At 40.7% G+C, this 19,511-nt stretch overlaps 1 protein-coding gene across 8 annotated transcripts in view; it reads left to right on the top strand.

Annotated features, from left to right (window-relative positions):
* Positions 1-19,511, top strand: part of Phf8 (PHD finger protein 8) — a 120,402-nt gene that overhangs the window by 73,601 nt on the left and 27,290 nt on the right. For 7 of the 8 annotated variants that reach the window (XM_048335577.1, XM_048335575.1, XM_048335579.1 and 4 more), the window contains exons 13-18: positions 938-1,240; positions 2,171-2,274; positions 6,353-6,531; positions 6,801-6,886; positions 7,842-7,975; positions 8,709-9,019. In XM_048335577.1, coding sequence (XP_048191534.1) covers positions 938-1,240; positions 2,171-2,274; positions 6,353-6,531; positions 6,801-6,886; positions 7,842-7,975; positions 8,709-9,019 — 1,117 coding nt within the window. The remainder of the gene's footprint in view (positions 1-937; positions 1,241-2,170; positions 2,275-6,352; positions 6,532-6,800; positions 6,887-7,841; positions 7,976-8,708; positions 9,020-19,511) is intronic. The other variant, XM_048335583.1, reaches the window with a different exon arrangement.

Genomic DNA, 19,511 nt, shown 5'->3' with positions numbered 1-19,511 from the left:
CCAGTCTTACACACCCAGACCTTTGGGTTGATTGGAAGAGAACTTGGAGATAGAACATATCCCTTTCAGAAGTTTTAAGCAATGGAATTCTTTTCAAATAAGCTCTTATATTGAACCCTAACTTACAAAACATGTCAAAGCCAAGCAACTTTGAATGGGATGAAGATGGAAGGGATGAGGTTCCACTTGTTCCTCTCTGCCTTCCCATTTACCTTTAATTCCCTAGGTTTTGTCCAAGAAGATGCATAGAACATCTTTGAAAATTACCTTTCCAGTCTAGATCTTTTAGTTTTACAGTTGAGCAAACAAGCTCCAGAGTGGTCAGATAACTCTTCAGAGCTAGGTAGTAGCAACATTAGTACTAAAACCTCCTCTCAAATCCTGTAGTCAGAATTTGAACTTATTTTCTGTTTTGTGTCAGCTAGTCTTGGAGTCTTTTCTCTCCAGTTTTTTTTTCCTTGATGCTGTGTCTTGAACTCAGGGCCTGGGTACTGTCCTTTGAGCTTTTTTGCTCCAAGCTAGCACTCTGCCACTTGAGCCACAGCTCCACTTCTGGCTTTTTTGAGTAGTTAATTGGAGATAACAGTCTCGCAGACTTTTTTTCCCAGGCTGGCTTTGAACTGTGATCCTCAAATCTCAGCCTCCTGAGTAGCTAGGATTACAGGTGTGAGCCACCAGTGTCGTCTTTTCTCTCCAGTTTGACCACAGTGTCTTCCTTTGCTCGTCTTCTCCTTACTTGTCAATGGCTGGGTAAAGAAAAGCCATCCAGTAAATTCTTGATGACTCACTGTGAAAAGACTGGATTGTGCAATTGTGGAGCATCTGTATAATCTACTTCCATGGCAGTAATGCCACTTTCAGAAACAGACCTCTGCTCTATCATAGAGGGAACTCTTGAGTTAAGCTCTAACCCCCTGGTGTACTACCATTCTTGTAGGATATCTTCCAACAGAACGTTGGGAAGACGAGCAATGTCTTTGGGCTGCAGAGGATCTTCCCAGCTGGCTCCATTCCCTTAACCAGGCCAGCTCATTCCACATCAGTATCCATGTCCAGGCTGTCACTGCCTTCCAAAGGTGGTTCAAAGAAGAAAGGCCTGAAGCCCAAGGAAATCTTCAAGAAGGCAGAGCGAAAGGGCAAGGAGAGTTCAGCCTTGGGGCCTGCTGGCCAGTTGAGCTATAATCTCATGGACCCATACAGTCATCAGTCACTGAAGACAGGCTCTTCCCAGAAAGCAAAGGTGGGTGCTGGCCCATGAGTTCAGCCCAATCCTTTTGGGTCCCTTGGAAGAGCAAAGTTTCAAAAGGGCAGGCTATCCTGTCCTGAGCTCCCTTAGGGCCCCTGGTATTTGGCTACCAGTCCCACTCATTTAACAGGCATTTATTGAGACCTTTTCTATGCTGGGCACTGTGATAGGTGCTGTGAATGTAACTCGAGAGGCTGATAGGCTAGTGAGAACGATAGGAATAACTACAAATTAATGCAATGATGTATTGTGGGTGCCACAATCAAGGTTATGTGTGGGACACATGTCCTGAGACACAGGAGGATTGATTCTTTCCAGGTAGGGGAGATGGTCAGGAGCACTGCTAAATGCATAACACTTGAGCTGACTTTTGACATGTTGGGATAGGAATGAGGCTTGAAAACTTAGAGTCTTGAACAGGTCCTTTTAAAAAGCCACCTCCACCACTAGGTCTCTTTTTTGCCAGTCCTGGGACTTGAACTCAGGCCTGGGCACTGTCCCTGACCTTTTGCTCAAGGCTAGTGCTCTACCACTTGAGCCACAGTGCCACTTCTGGCCTTTTCTGTGTATGTGGTGCTGAGGAATCAAACCCAGGGCTTCATTCATGCTAGGCAAAGCACTCTACCACTAAGCCACATTCTCAGCCCCCACCACCAGGTCTCTACCTGGATTCTGGTCCCTTCCATGAACATATATGATGCCGCTCCTTTTCTTAGAGAATACGTTTCACAAGATTTGATAGGTTTCCTCTGAGGCAACCATATGTTCTCAACCTCCAGTTCCTGTGATCATTGGGGGTATAAGCTATAAAGGAAGTATGATGAAGGGCTTTTGACAGTTTTGCAGTAAAATGAGAGGGAATTGGCCCTCTTGATTCACCTGGGAATCCCAGAGTCGTGACAACTGAGCTTCCTTCTTCCACAGTTGAACATTACTGGTGCCTGTTTGAATGACTCAGATGATGACTCACCAGACATCGATGTTGAAGGGACTGAAAACCCGCTGTCCCTGTTGATGGCTAATGGCAGGTGAGGTGGAAAAATGAAGCACAAAGATAACAGGAACTGTCGGTGGCAGTGTGCCACTAAAACAGGGCATGGAACTTGGAGCTAGGTGTTGGGACATGGTTGGGTAAGATGATGTACTTAGGAATTGTCCTAAGTATTTGGGTATTGACCCAAATAGTATCAGCTATCATTGCTAAATTATAATCATGGTGCGCTGTGGGAAAGAGGTCTGGTATCTAGTTGGCACTGGTAAGAAAGATCTAGTATAATTTCTAGAATTTAAGCAAGTCAGTGAGGCACAACCATTGGCAGAGATACATGAGGGTAGCGTACTGGTTAGGAACAGTTTTTTGTATACCCTTTGACTTGTGACTTATTGCTTAGGAATTTCATTTACATAAATCTTTGCACAAACATGTAAGGAGACTTGTTCAGTGCTTATTGCATCATTGTAATAGTAAGTCACTGAAACTATACACATTTTTATCACTACATGTTAATTGTGATACAGCTTTAGAATTCAATTCCATATAGCTGTTAAATAGGATGGAACAGTTTAATATCTGTTGATACAAAAAGATATCTAAAATACATATTTTTTCTTTTATATAGTTTTTTCTTTTGTATTATTCAGGATAGCCTTGAAGCTGCCACTATTTCAGCCTCCAAACTTGTTGGCACTACAAGCATGCACCCCTATGCTTGCCTTCAAAGACAGATTCTTTATATTTTCGCCCTCATGTTAGTATTTTTAATGTTGTATATGTTGAACCATAACAAAAAGATGATAACAATATGCAGTCCTTAAAATAGATTCTTTTTTGCATTTTGCAATTCTAGAAATTGAACTTAGTATCTTACACATGCTAGAGAAGCTTCCATCGATGATATAGTGATACTCTTGATCTATACTGAGATATGCCTGCACACATAGATGTAATACAAAAAATTACATATATGTATGTATAGATATACTCATGTGCAATTTTATTTTTACTTTCACCTTTTTCGTATTAGTTAAATGCTTTACCTCTCTTTTTTTTGCCAGTCCTGGAGCTTGAACTCAGGGATCTGAGCACTGTCCCTGGCTTCTTTTTGCTCAAGTCTAGCACTCTGCCACTTGAGCCACAACGCCACTTATGGTCTTTTCTATATATGTGGTGCTGAGGAATCGAACCCAGGGCTTCACGTATACGAGGCAAGCACTCTTGCCACTAGGCCCTATTCCCAGCACCAAATGCTTTATCTCTTCGGCCATACTGCCCTAGCCATTTTTTGCTTTAGGTATTTTGCTTTAGGTTTTGTCTTTTTTGACTTAGATGACGGTCCTCCTCCAAATGCTTGGAATTAGAATTTTCTGCCACCACTGGTGCGGTGGTTGAAATGTGATCATGTTAACATTTTTGCTTGGGCTGCCCCTGAAACTGTGACTGTGATTACATGCATACACAACTACACCCAGCCCAGACTGGATTCTTTTTGTGGGATGGCAGTAGACCACAGGAGTTTGAACTGCCTTACAGTTGGTAGGAAGACATGCTACAACTTATTTTTATTTTTCATTGATTATTTTGAAATGGAGTCGTATTTCCTGCTAGTGCACACCTGAAATGCAATCTACCTAATTCAGGCTTACCATTGTAGCTAGGACAGATACACATCACCTTACCTATTTATCTGTTAAGAAGGGGATGGGTCTCATGATTGCTTTGTACAAATTGGCTTCAAACCACAGTCCTCTCTGTTGCAATCTCCCAGGTAGGATTTCAACTGTGAATCAACAACATTTGCTTCCAAAATACATTTTCTTTTCTTCTGTGCTGGTCCTGGGGCTTGAACTCAGAGCCTAGGCATTGTTCCTGAGATTTTTTTTCCTCAAGGCTAATAGTCTACCACTTGAGCCACAGCTCCCCTCTGGCTTTTTTTTTTTTTTTTTTGGTAGTTAATGGGAGATAAGTCTCACAGACTTTCCAGACCAGGCTGGATTTGAACTGCAATACTCAGGTTTTAGCTTTCTGTAGCTTGGATTACAGGTGTGAGCCACCATCTGGGTTCCAAGATAAGTTCTTTTTTTTTTTTTTTTTGGCCAGTTCTGGCACTTGGACTCAGGACCTGAGCACTGTCCCTGGCTTCTTTTTGCTCAAAGCTAGCACTCTACCACTTGAGCCATAGTGCCATTTCTGTTTATGTGGTGCTGAGGAATTGAACCCAGGCAGGGCTTTATGCATTGCTAGGCAAGCACTCTATGACTAAGCCACATTCCCAGCCCCCTAGATATATTCTTAAGTGAAACAAATGAGGTTACAAAAGAGTATATAGAAATAACTCCATACTTACCTTTTTTTTTTTTTGCCAGTCCTGGGCCTTAGACTCAGGGCCTGAGCACTGTCCCTGGCTTCTTCCTACTCAAGGCTGCTAGCACTCTGCCACCTGAGCCACAGCACCCCTTTTGGCCGTTTTCCATATATGTGGTGCTGGGGAATCAAACCGAGAGCTTCATGTGTAGGAGGCAAGCACTCTTGCCACTAGGCCGTATTCCCAGCCCCATACTTATCTTTTTAAAAGGAGTATTTATGTACATATGCATATGTTGAATAACAGTTTATAGTCTTTATTTCTGTTTTAATTTTTTTTTGCTTAATTTTATTTTTTGCCAGTCCTGGGGCTTGGACTCGGGGCCTCGGCACTGTTCCTGGCTTCCTTTTTGCTCAAAGTTAGCACTCTACCACTTGAGCCACAGCCCCACTTCTGGCTTTTTCTGTTTATGTGGTGCTGAGGAATCAAACCCAGGGCTTTGTGCATACAAGGCGAGCATTCTGCCGCTAAGCTATATTCTCTGTTTTTAATTTTTAGAAGTTTAAAATTCAATTTATAAAATTAAAAAATTTTTAAACAAAGAGCACAGGGTAAAAAATTCTGTTTCCATCTCTTCCCTGTTTTCCACATGGACAATTTCATTGACTTTTTCTAGAAATATTCATATGCATTCAAGCAAGTACGTATATTAACATTTTATACTATTCACACAAAAAATTTTTACAGTTACTATTTCTAGAAAGTAGGATAAAGGAAAGTGATGAGAAAATTTTTACTTCAATAACATTTGGATTTTGTATAACGAGCATACATATTACTTAAAATAATTTCTTTGTGTGGATGCCAGTGGTGAGGCTTGAGCCCAGGGCCTGGGCACTGTGACTGAATTTTTGTGCTCAAGGCTAGTGCTCTCCCACCTGAGCCAAAGCTCCACTTCTGGCTTTTAAAAAATATTTTATTGTTTTAATTAAGGTGGACAATGTCACCCCTTCCTTCACATTTCCCCAGTTTCCTCTTCAACTTCCAGCTTTTTTTCATGTAGTTTTTGGTGCTTAATTGAAGTTAAGAGCATCATGGACTTTACTGCCCAAGTTGGCTTTGATCCACGATCCTTAGATCTCAGCCTCCTGGAAGGATAGGTGTGAGCCACCTGCACCTGGCTTTGTTGTTTTTTTTTTTTTTTATTTTCTGACTAAAGTAATTCAAATGGGTATAAAGTATATACTGAACAGCATAATTGCATTTGTTCATCCTTCTTCCCTCCCCTTTTGCTTGTAGTTTTTTTTTTTTTTTTGGCCAGTCCTGGGGCTTGGACTCAGGGCCTGAGCACTGTCCCTGGCTTCTTCTTGCTCAAGGCTAGCACTCTGCCACTTGAGCCACAGCGCCCCTTCCGGCCATTTTCTGTATATGTGGTGCTGGGGAATCGAACCCAGGGCCTCATGTATACGAGGCAAGCACTCTTGCCACTAGGCCATATCCCCAGCCCCTTGCTTGTAGTTTTAAATTGACATTTGGAGCAAATTCTTGACTTTGTTCTTTTTCATGGTAATGCTGGCTATTGTAGGATTTCCTTTGCTTATATATGTGTATGTATGTATAGATAGATAGACAGACATAGAGATATGTATATATTTTACTATCACTTTGTCAATTAAAACTGGGCACATTTTGATAGGAATTGTTATAGAACAATTTGAGGATGTTTTCCATCAAAGAGCTACTAGCCCTGTTGTCTTTATATTTCACATGACCCTGTTTGTTTATTCCCTGTTTGTCTCTCCAGTACCAAAAAGGTGAAGAACTTAGCCAAGTCTCGTAGAGCCAAAATTGCAAAGAAGGCAGGGAAGTCAAAGGTGATTGCAGAACAGGTGATGGAAGATCAATTTGACTTGGATTCAGATGATGAACTGCAAATTGATGAGAGACTGGGAAAGGAGAAGGCAGCCTTGATATTAAGACCAAGTGGGTATCTCTTCTTTCTTCCCTGAGCATTTCATATTTTTATTGTTGTTTTATATTCCATAGATTCAAGATTTTAGGCTTGAGATTGTTATTTGATTTACCAGGCTGTATAGACTTGTATTGTTTTCTTTGCTTTAAAGACTTATTTTTGAGTTAATTCCTTGCTGGTTGTCATTAGTCCCAAGAAAATTGTAGTCATTCTTTCCTGTGAGTATTTCACTTTGGTGCTAATCTTAACTTTATAATAATTATATTCCATCGTGTTTTAGAATTTCCCCGGAAATTGCCCCGTGCAAAGCCTTGTTCTGATCCCAACCGAGTTCGTGAACCAGGAGAAGTTGAATTTGACATTGAGGTAGGATTCTGCCTTTATATGGTCTTCTGTTCATTCTGATTGTGGAGACTGAAGACAGATTGTCATTCTAATTGAGAAAGAAGCTAAGGGATCCTATGGATTCAGTTTCTAAAATACTATTAAAAAAGTTACATGCTAAGTTCTATGCAGCATATGAATGGAAGATTACAAAGTAGTTGAAATATTTTTAAAATCCTTTAATGTGAAGAATAGCAGAAAAGGCAGTATGACTAAGCAAAAAGTATCTGATTTGAAACATTAGTGTGACCTTATATAAAGTATTTACTTTGCTGAGATAGATATGAACAAAGTAGAATATATCTGTAGAGTAGGAGGCATAATACTTCAAAAGATGCTGTAAAGATTAAGATGAGGGCTAGGAATGTGGCTTTAGTGGTAGAGTACTTGCCTAGCATGCATGAAGCCCTGGGTTCGATTCTTCAGTATCATATGAACAAAATAAAAGCTGGAAGTGGTGCTTGGCTCAAGTGGGTAGAGTGCTAGCCTTGAGCAAAAGAAGCTCAGGGACAGTGCCCAGGCCCCTAGTTCAAGCCCCAGGACTGGTTAAAAAAATAAGATGAAAGGATGATTGTTTTGGTTTCTATTTGGTCTATACTTGGTGCTCAGAAGATATTAGGAGTTATCAACCTAGAGATTAGGTATTATCAGTCCTAATTCAGAGCTTTACTAGATCAAGCCTCAACAACTGAGGTGATGGGCTTGTTTTTTGGTTTATTTTTTGCAATTCCTGGGGCTTGAACTCAGGGGCCTTAGCAGTATCCCTGGCTTCTTTTTGCTCAAGGCTAGCACTCTACCACTTGAGCCACAGCGCCACTTCTGGCTTTTTCTATATATGTGGTGCTGAGGAATCGAACCCAGGGCTTCATGTATACGAGGTGAGCACTTTACCACTAGGCCATATTCTCAACCCTTGTTTTTGTTTTTTAACCAACAGGAGGACTATACAACAGATGAGGACATGGTGGAAGGGGTTGAAGGCAAGCTTGGGAATGGAAGTGGAGCTGGTGGAATTCTTGATCTACTTAAAGCCAGCAGGCAGGTGGGGGGACCTGACTATACTGCCCTCACGTGAGTATTGGCTTTTATTTTGATTTTGCAGGCTATTAGACAACACTCCTGTGCAAAGGGCTAGACCAAACAGTAGACACGCTTTGAGCTGTTTGTTTGTTTATTTATTAATGGTTTTTGAGACATAGTCTCATTATATGTCTCAGGCTGTCATTGAACTCCAAGTTCTATTGTCTCAGGCTCTTTAGTGTTGACATTACAGATGTGCACCGCCAGGTTTGACTTATTGAGAGCCATGTAAACAGATCAAGCATTATTATTCTTTTGTTTCTGTTTTTGTTTTTGTTTTGCCATTCCTGGGGCTTGGACTCAGGGCCTGAGCACTGTCCCTGGCTTCTTTTTGCTCAAGGCTAGCACTCTGCCACTTGAGCCACAGCGCCACTTCTGGCTATTTTCTATATATGTGGTGCTGGGGAATAGAACCCAGGGCTTCATGTATACGAGGCAAGCGCTCTTGCCACTAGGCCATATTCCCAGCCCAGACCAAGCATTATTTAAGACACTTGGGTTGAAAAAACATGGTAGACATGAAACTTTGTCTTGAGAAATTTAAGATCTGACTTTGAATGATTGTTAGAAGTTGGAAGAGGATCTAGAAGAGTCACCTTAGATGATTTTCTCCTTCTACATTGGTCCCTATTGCTGTTATTCTCCTTCCCTCACTGTTCTGATAATTGGTTTCTTTCCAGTAACTATAGAAGCTCCTTCAGCATTTCTCCTCTGTCCCTTACAGTGAGGCTCCAGCCTCCCCCAGCACTCAGGAGGCTATCCAGGGCATGTTGTGCATGGCCAATCTGCAGTCCTCATCGTCTTCCCCAGCTACCTCCAGCCTGCAGGCCTGGTGGACTGGGGGGCAGGAACGCAGCAGTGCAAGCTCCAGTAGTGGTCTGGGCACTGTGTCTAGTAGTCCAGCTTCCCAGCGCATCCCAGGGAAGCGACCCATCAAGCGGCCAGCATACTGGAAACCTGAGAGCGAGGAAGAGGAGAATGCCAGTCTGGATGAACAGGACAGCTTGGGAGCATGCTTCAAGGACGCAGAATATAGTAAGGACAGCTAATTATGTGCATCCAGCTAGAAGGGATCCCCTGACCTCTCAGTCTGAGTCCCAATTCCAGGAAAGAGCAGCCTGTAATGAACCTTAAGTCTGCATTTCTTTTAGCCATACTTCCTTATTTTGCAATGGGGATATCTTATAGGTTGATGTAAGAATTAGAGGTTGTGCTTACACAGAGTTCTTGACACACTATCTTGCTCATGGGAAGATGTCAAGAACAGTAGCTCTTTAATGAGCTGTCATCTGTTTTTAGTAATAGCAGATGGTGACTCTTTTTCTTTTTTTTATTTGTTTATTAATTAAACACAAAATTTTTTTGCAAGGTGTGCAAAAAGGGTACAGTTACATAGTAGGGCAGTGTGTACATTTCTTGTGATATCTTACGTCCTGTTTTTCTATCCCTTCTCTAGGTCAGGTAGACATATATACAATATACAATGTATCAAGAACATATAAAGTATTCACAGACTTGGTCTCTACTGTCTCTCCATCTCCCTTTGTTAACAGTAATATATCAGGGAGATCATGCCCCTTTGTTTTCTGTGTTCGAGGCTTGTCTTGCTCAACATTATTTGTTCGAGTTCTGACCATTTCCCTGCGAATAACAATATTTCACCATTCCTAATCGCTATGTAGTATTCCATTGTGTATAAGTACCATATTTTTTGGATCCATTCATCTGTGGAGGGGCATCTGGGTTGTTTCCATATTTTGGCTATTGTGAATTGTGCCGCGATAAACATGGAAGTACAAATGTCTTTTTTATATCTTGGGTTTTGCTGTTTAGGATAGATGCCTAGGAGTGGTATGGCCGGGTCATAGGGTAGGTCTATGTTGAGCTTTTTGAGAAACCTCCATACTGTTCTCCAAAGTGGTTGTACTAATTTGCACACCCACCAACAATGGAGAAGGGTTCCTCTTTCCCCGCACCTCCTCCAGCATTTGTTGTTTCCTGAGTTCAGAGTATAGGCCATTCTAATTGGGGTGAGGTGGTATCTCAGGGTTGTTTTTATTTGCATTTCCTTTACTACCAGGGATGTTGAACATTTCCTCATGTGTTTCTTTGCCATTTTTTTTAACTGTATTTTTTTTTGTCTGTGTTTTCTTTTTTGGTACTGGGGATCGAACCCAGGACGTTGCACTTGCTAGGCAAGCGCTTTGCCACTGAGCTACATCCCAGCCCTCTTTGCCATTTTTATATCTTCTCTTGTGAAGTCTCTCTTTAGCTCTTTTGCCCATTTCCTAATAGGTTTATTGGGCTTGGAAGGGCTTAGTTTTTTGAGTTCTCTGTAGATGACCGATATCAGACCTTTGTCTGTTGCTGTGCTGGTAAATATCCTTTCCCATATCGTTGGCTGTCTTTCTATTTTGGTGGCTATGTCCTTAGCTGTGCAGAAACTTTTTAATTTGTAGTAGTCCCATTTGTTGAGTCTTTCCCCTATTTGTTGTGCCCCTGGGACTCTATTCAGGAAGTTCCTTCCTGTGCCTATAAGTTCTAGCGTCTTTCCTACTCTGTCCTTCAGTAGTTTCAAGGATTCAGGTCTGATATTGAGGTCCTTGATCCATTTTGATTTGATCTTGGTGCATGGTGATAGGCTTGGGTCTACTTTGAGTTTTCTGCATATGGCTGCCCAGTTCTCCCAGCACCAGTAGTTGAAGAGGCTATGTTTATTTCATTGTATGTCTTTATCTCCTTTGTCGAATATCAGTTGGCTGTAAGAGTGCGGTTTTATTTCTGGGTCTTCAGTTCTAATCCATTGGTCTTCCGATCTGTTTTTATACCAATACCATGCTGTTTTTATTATGATGGCCTTGTAGTAGATCTTTTTCCCCCTTGTTTATTTTACTTCTCTCTCCTGAATCGTTTATGTTCTGTGTCAGCCAGAACTCCCTCAAGAGGTGAGGTATCCAGTCAGCTTTCTACATATTTGGGAAATGTTATATCTATACTGAACATGTACAGACATTTTCCTTGTTATTTTCTCCTAACTGAAACCATAATATAACATAGTATTTATTTGTATTAGGTATAGCATACAATCTAGAGGTGATTCCAAGTATATAAGATCATCTGTATAGGTGATATGCAAATTATTGCACCTTTTTATATGAGCGACTTTAGTATCCACAAATTTTGGTTGGGGGATAAGAGTACTGGAAGCAGTTCCCCTTGGATACTGATGGACAACTGCATTGACCAAAGCACTTTCAAGCCTAAAAAATGAGTCCTAAAAACTCAATCCTTTTAAGGTAAGATTTGAATGCAATAGTATAAAGTGCTGGTTTATGTAATGTAAGTAATTTTATTAGCATTTCAAAATTTACACCACTATTTGCGAGTCATAGGGCTTGAACTCAGGGCCTAGGCATTTTTCCCGAGCTGCTTCTGCTCAAGGCTAGCACTCTTAACACTTGAAGCCACAGCACTACTTCTGGCTTTTTCTGTCTATGTGGTAGTGAGGAATTGAACCCAGGGCTTCATGCATGCTAGTCCAGTACTCTACCACTAAGCCACATTCCTAGCCTAGCCATCAATTTTTAATAATTATTTTTGTGTTTGTACTGGGGCTTGAACTCAGGGCCTAGTTGCTAGCTCTGAGCTTTTTATTGCTCAAGATTAGTACTCTTACATTTGAACCTCCATAGCTAGGGTTATAGTCATGAGCCACTAGCACCCAGTCTTTGTAATTTTTATAGTTCTGGGCTTTTTTTAAAAAACTTGTCCTGCTGCTTGAACTTAGTGCTGGGGCGCACTGTCCCTGAGCTTCTTTTGCTCAATGCTAGCACTCTACCACTTGAGCCACAGCGCCACTTCTGGCCTTTCCTGTTTATGTGGTACTCAGGAATTGAACCCAGGCAAGTACTCTACCACTAAGCCACATTCCTAGCCCATTTTCATAGATTTTGTATCTTATGTTTCAGTTAAGAAGTCCCTTTTATATTTCCTATCTAAAACCTGTATACAAAATAAATATTTAGCTCTTTATCTGGAGTTAAGTTTTATGAATTATTGGAAGTAAAAATCTAAACTTTTTCTCCACATGAGTATTCACCCCAGCATCATTTTTTCATTTGATTATCCTTATCCCCTTTGTTTGAAGTTCACCTTTGTCATAAGCTAAGTATATGTGGATCTGTCTTTCTATTCTAGTTCAAGATCTGTGCCTTATTAGCTATATGACTGTGAGCAAACAAGTTAACTCCCTGTGGGGGGCCTATAGGTTGTTGTGAGGATTAAGTAAATGTATATAAAATATTACTGACATTGCTTACCTCCTGGTAAGCTCTTAGTTAGATATTTTTTATATTATTTTATTCCTTAAAAAATCAGTTCTGTTGAGGTTGGAGGTTATGGCTTAGTTGGTAGAGTGCCAGCCAGTGAGTCAATGTGTCAGGTACAGAGTTCGAGTCTCAGTTTCAGACAAAAAAAAAACCCAGAAAAGAATTAGTCTGTCTATATACTGTATCACATATGGCTGAATTACTATAGGCTCTGATTGTAATGGAGCAAATTCCCTCTGTAGAACACAGTTGTTCAGCAAACATATAGCATCTCTGGGCTAAGCTGTGATTGGTATTAGGAAGATGCCAACTTCCACTGGCCACCCAGTTCACCTTCATCAGCTAATCACATTGACTTCCAGCCAAGACATCTGGACCCGGTTTAAGAAATCCTCTTAGAACTTCCTTCTTTATCAAGCAATACTGGAAAGGAAGCTTAACAAAGAGTGCCTTACTTTTTATTTTTCCAGATTGTACAGACAGTTGATGAGCTTTTTCCATTCCACATGAATTTCAGAAGAAGCTTGTCAATTCTCTTAGGATTTTTAAATTAAGATTTATATGTATAAATTATTTTTATGGAAAGAACAAATCCTGTCTAGCTTTAAACTCTTAGCCTAGGCAATCCCCTTCCAGATGCAAATTTTTGAGTGCATTTACTAGAAAAGGTGACAGCTTCATCAAATTAAAATCTAAAACATGACCTGGTTTTCATCAACTTTTTTTTTCTTTTTGGTCATAGGCCTTGAACTCTGGGTCTGGGCTCTGTCTCTGACCTCTTCAGCTCAAGGCTAGCATTCTACCACTTGAGCCACAGCACCACTTCCAGTTTTCTGGTGGTTAATTATAGATAGGGGTCTCACAGAGTTTCCTACATGTGCTGGCTTTGAACTGCAATCCTCAGGTCTCAGCCTCCCAAGTAGCTAGGATTACAGGTGTGAGCCACCGAGGCCCACCTTTTTTTCTCATTGCCTTGCACATGGCTGGCTAGGCAAGTACTCCACCATTGAGCTGTACTCTTAGTCCTGCTTTACTATTTCATTTTAACACAGAGGAAAATGTTCTTGTAATTTCTTTATATGCTTTCTTAGCCCCATTCCATACTTAATTTTATACAGATAGGCTTGCACTCTTTTTCCTTTCCATCTTCACATATTGCTAAGGATTTCATTGTGGTTGTGAAGAAATCTACCACTGTGCTAAGAAATATTGCTTTCGTACTAGTGCAACTTCTAGAATAACATGTACACCATCTCTTACCTTTTGAGTATGAGCAGTGACAAAAACAGACTATTTTGTCTTTTTTCTGTCTTTTTTATATGTGTGTATTTATATATTAGTTAGGGGGCTTCATCTCTCAGTGCCTAGGTGCTGTCACTTAACATTTTCTCTCATGACTAGTGCTCTGACATAAGCAATAGCTCCACTTCCAGTTTTTTGGTGGTTAATGGGAGATAAGACTCAGGTTTGTCTGCCCAAGCAGTTTGGGACCATGATCCTCAGATCAGAGCCTCCTGATTAGGATTATAGGTATGAGGAACTGGTGTCCTTCCACTTTTTCTTTCTACCAACAAATGAGATATATCCATTTATCTTATTATTCTTCAGTTCATTTAGTATTTTATTTTGATTCCTACTGAAATGTGCCATCTTTTTAGTGTGTATTTGTGTGTGTATATATATACACACACACACATATACACACATATATTTCTAATTGGTTATTTCTAATGTGGAAGAAACTAGTTTTTTTCCCCTTATTGGTTCCTGCATTAGTTCTATTAGTTTTCTAGTTAAGTATCTTGAGTTCTTGGGCTGGGAAGATGGCTTAGCGGTAGACTGCTTGCCTTGCATGCATGAATTCCTAGGTTCAATTCCTCAGCATCACATAAACAGAAAAAGCCACAAGTGGCACTGTGGCTCAGGTGATAGAGTGTTAGCCTTGAGCAAAAAAGGCAGGGACAGTGCTCAGGACTTGAGTCCAAGCCCCAGGACTCATCCCCCCCCCCCAAAGAAAAGGTCTTGAGTTCTTGAGATAGGTGATCTAAGTGTTAGGGAGGGTTGCCATAACAAAATGCTACAAACTTGAATGTCTTAAACAACAGAAACCAGCCAGGGGCATTGGTGGCTCACACCTGCAATCCTACCTGTTCAGGAGGCCAAGATCTGAGGATCATGATTCAAAGCTACCTACTCTGGGCAGGAAAGTCTGTGAAACTCATTTCCAACTGGTCAAAAAAGCTGGAAGTGGTGCTGTGACTCATATGGTAAAGTGCTAACCTTGAATAAAGCTTAGGGACAGCCCCCAGGCCCTGAGTTAAACCCCAGAACACACACACACACACACACACTCTCTCTCTCTCTCTCTCTCTCTCTCTCTCTCTCTCTCTCTCTCTCTCTCTCCCTCTCCCTCTCTCCCTCCCTCCCTCCCCCCCTCCCTCTCCCTCTCTCTTCCTCTCCCTCTCTCTCCCCTTCCCACTCCCTCTCCCTCCCTCTCTCCCCCACTCTCTCCTCTCCCCACTCTCTCTTTCTCTTTTTATTTCCTGTCTTTTGTCAGGATACCTCCACTTGACCTGCAAATGGCCTGTTCTTTGACTTTCCACAGGATTATCCTTGGTACACACAGACATGTGTGTCCTAATCTCTTCTTGTAAAGGCACCTACATTTATCACAGTGGATGTCCTAACAGCCTTGTTTTAACTTACTTCTTGAAATGCCCGTGTGTGAACACATTCACTTTCCGAGGTACCTGGGGGTTAGGGCTAAACTATAAAAGTTTTAGGGAAAGACAATTCAGCCCACGACATCTTTTCCTTTTAGTACTCCTAACCTTGATGATGAAGGGGTTGCTGCCACTATTCACTTAGTATGTCAGTCTCTGCAATTTTAGTCTCATAAAGAGTCTCTCAGTCTAGTTTTAAGATTGAATAGTATGTATTAACTAATGTTTTTCTATTCATTAATAAAATGATTTAGTTAGTAGAATTGATAATTTTGAGTGGATATTTCTTTAAGATTGTGTTGGACATGTTTTGACCACTTTAATTGGTCACTATTACTTTTAAAGCTAGGTTTTAAAAAATATACCCACCCTCTATTGTTTGGCATTTATTTACTGCTCTCTATTTATTTTTTGCCATTCCTGGGGCTTGAACTCAGTGCCTGAGCACTGTCCCTGGCTTCTTTTTTCTCAAGGCTAGCACTCTACTACTTGAGTCACAGAGCTACTTCTAGCAGCTGCTGCTGCTTCTTCTTCTTCTTCTTCTTCTTCTTCTTCTTCTTCTTCTTCTTCTTCTTCTTCTTCTTCTTCTTCTTCTTCCTCTTCCTCTTCCTCTTCCTCTTCTTCTTCCTCTTCTTTTCTCCTTCTTCCTTCTTTCTTCTTCCCCCCTTCCCACCCGCCCCCCCCCCCCCCCGTCTTGGGCCTTAACTCAGGGCCTGAGCACTGTCCCTGGCTTCTTTTTGCTCAAGGCTAGCACTCTGCTACTTGAGTCACAGTGCCACTTCTGGCTGTTTTCTCTATATGTGGAGCCAAGGAATCGAACCTAGGGCTTCATGTATACGAGGCAAGCACTCTTGCCACTAGGCTACATTCCCAGCCCCTAGCTTTTTCCTATATATGTGGTGCTGAGGAATCAAACCCAGGGCTTCATGTATATGAGGTGAGTGCTTTACCACTAGGCTATATTCCCAGCCCACTACTGTTCTCTTTATTTTTGAATTTTAACTCATTTGAAAATGCTTCGTCTAAAATAGTAAGTTAAAGGACTGTTCATTTTCATTTCTAAAGCAGAAGCTTAATGTTTTGAATTCATTCTTAACCACAGTGGCTGCATTCCACCAGTTTATTTTTGTATATGTGTGTACCAGTCCTGAGACTTGAACTTATGACCTGATCCCTATCTGTAAGGGTTTTAACTGCTTAAAACTAGTGTTCTACCCTTGAGCCATAGCTCTATTTGTGGATTTTTTTGAGTTTTTTATTAGATATAAGAATTTTGTGCACTATCTGGGCTGGTTTTGAACTGCGATCCTTAAGATTTTAGCCTCCTAAATTGCTAAGATTACTGGCATGAGCACTGGTACCTGTCATTCCACCAAATTTTTGTAAGTCACATTTCCCCTTTCAGTCCTATTTGTTTTCTTTTCATATATTTGGGAGGTCTGTTGAAAGGTGATCCAGATTTAAGATTATTGAGAATATGACTCAAATACTAGAGAACGCCTGCTTAGCAAGTTCAAGGGCCTTGAGTTCAAGCCCCAATATTCCCCTCCCCCATTATTATCTAACTTTGATCATGTAGACAATCAGCTTTCTTTAGTATTGGAATGATATATGATATTTACCATGTTTTAAATTTTCTTCCTTGTTGCTTCTGCTTTTTGTTTCTCTTACCCATTCCCTGTCATCATTTGAATTATTTGAATAATCGTTAGTATTTCATTTGAAATTACTAAGTGAATTTCTTTCTCTTTCTCTGTATTTAAAAGAGACCATTCTTTCCCCATCAAAATGATCTTGTCAAAATTTAATTACCTAGGGGCTGGGAATGTGGCTTAGTGGTAGAGTGCTTGCCTAGCATGCACCAAGCCCTGGGTTCAACTCCTCAGCACTACATAAACAGAAAAAGCCGGAAGTGTTGCTATGGTTCAAGTGGTAGAGTGCTAGCCTTGAACAAAAAGAAGCCAGGCCCGGAGTACAAGTCCCCAGGACTGGCCAATTTTTTTTAAAAATTACCTATAAATAGATTAATTTCTTTCTGAATTCTTGATTCTGGTTAATGAATGTATGTCAGTGCCATAATGTTTTTTGTTTTTTTTTGCCAGACCTGGGGCTTGAACTCAAGGCCTAAGCACTGTCCCTGGCTTTTCTTTGCTCAAGGCTAGCAGTCTACCACTTGAGCCACAGCGCCACTTCTGGCCTTTTTCTGTTTATGTGGTGCTGAGGAATTAAACGCAGGGCTTCGTGCATGCTAGGTAAACACTCTACTGCTAAGCCACATTCCCAGGCCCTGCCATAATGTTTTGTTACTGTAGTTTTGCCTACATTTTATAACCTGGAAATGTGAATCCTCCAACATTATTATTCTTTTTCAGGATTGTTGCTATGATTGCATCCCTCCAAAATTCATATGTTGAAACATTACCCCTATTGTAATGGTATTTGGAGAGTGGTTGTTGGGTCATGGTGCCCTTATGAAAGATATCTAGAGAACTCCCTTGTCTTTTCTACCATGTGAAAGCACAGTGAGAAAGAGGCCATGGATTTATGACAAGGAGACTGGTCCTTATCAGACATGAAATCTGTTGATGCCTTGATCTTGGCCTTCTCAGCATCTAAAACTATGAGAAATACATTTCAGTTGATAAACAGCCTAGTTTAAACAGACTGAGATATTTTTAGCAATTAAAATCTCTTCCAATTTAATTCAAATTTTAGGAGCAACTTTTCTATTTCTACAGAAATGGCCATTAGGGCTGGGAATATGTCCTAGTGGCAAGAGTGCTTGCCTGGTATACATGAAGCCCAGGGTTTGATTCCCCAGCACCACATATATAGAAAATAGGCAGAAGTGGCGCTGTGGATCAAGTGGCAAAGTGCTGTAGCCTTGAGCAAAAAGAAGCCAGGGACAGTGCTCAGGCCCTGAGTCTAAGGCCCAGGACTGGCAAACAACAACAACAACAACAAACCCAACAACATCAACAAACCAGAAATGGCCATTAGCATTTTGATAGAGTATGTTGTATGGTATTGTCATCTTAAGAATATTAAGACAATCCATGAGCATGAAATGTTTCTCAGTCTATTGGTGTCTTTCAATCTTTTAACAATACTGAGTAATTTTCAGTATACCTATCTTATGTTTGTGTGTTTAAGTTTATTCATATTCTTTTGATACTGTTTTAAATGGAAGTGTTTTCTTTGTTGATTGCTAATATATAGAAACAGTTTATTTTGTGTATTTGTATATTGATGAGATACTCTTCAATTTGGTTGTAGCATAACTAGCTGAATTGGTTTCTGGGGGCATGGATTCATTCTTTAGTATTTGGGCATACAGATTAAGATCATCTGTGAATAGAGATAATTTTACTTCTTTCTTTCCAATGTGCATATATTCTCCTCTGTTCTAGTCCAGTTGCTCTGGCTAGATCTTTCAGTACAGTGTTAGAGACAGTGGTAAAAATAGATATCCTTTGTTGTTTGGTGGTACTAGCTATTGAATACAGGACCTTGTACAAGCTTAAGCAAGTATTCTACCAACTGAGCTATATCTTTGTCGTGTATTCTTGATCTTAGAGGAAAGCTCTTAGTCTTTTATTATTGAGTATGATATGGGTTTCATAATTGCCCTGTATTATGGTAAGTGCCATTGTATTTTTTAAAGTGTTTCTCTAATCTTTATTTTGTCAAATGCTTCTTCTACACTATCACATGTTGCTTTTGTTTGGCACCTTTGTCCTTTGTTTTACTAGTACCTATTATATTGATTTTTCTCATATTGATATGTTCTTGGATTCCTAGGATAGATCCCATTTGGTCATAGTATATGATAGGTACTTTCTTTTTTTCAGGGGGAAGTTTTGGGGCTTGAACTTGGAGAGTCATGCTTGAGCCATGTACCCAGTTCTTTTTGCTTTATTTTTCAGATAGGGTTTTGCTTTAACCTGGGGCTGACCTCAACTGTAATCCTCCTACCTTCTGTTCCATGTACTGCATTGTAAACATGAACCATGATGCCTGGCTTTTTCTTTTTTTCTTTCTTTCTTTTTTTTTTTTTTGGCCAGTCCTGGGCCTTGGACTCAGGGCCTGAGCACTGTCCCTGGCTTCTTCCCGCTCAAGGCTAGCACTCTGCCACTTGAGCCACAGCGCCGCTTCTGGCCGTTTTCTGTATATGTGGTGCTGGGGAATCGAACCTAGGGCCTCGTGTATCCGAGGCAGGCACTCTTGCCACTAGGCTATATCCCCAGCCCTGGCTTTTTCTTTGAGATAGAGTTTCACTAACTTTTTACCTAGTTTGGCCTCAGATTTCAGTCCTCTATCTCTCTAAGTAACTGGGATTACAGGCCTGAGCCAATGTACTTGACCATGGTTTTATGCTGCCAAATTTGACTTACTAGTATTTTATTACAGGTGTCTGACTCAGATTAGGAACATGAGGGAAGGCTTCTTAAAGGGAGGAATTCTAGAGCTGAACTG

Source organism: Perognathus longimembris, chromosome 28 (assembly GCF_023159225.1).
Source record: "Perognathus longimembris pacificus isolate PPM17 chromosome 28, ASM2315922v1, whole genome shotgun sequence".
Classification (NCBI taxonomy): domain Eukaryota; kingdom Metazoa; phylum Chordata; class Mammalia; order Rodentia; family Heteromyidae; genus Perognathus; species Perognathus longimembris.
The sequence above is the reverse complement of the archived record's forward strand: the minus strand, read 5'-3'. Positions and strand labels throughout refer to the sequence as shown.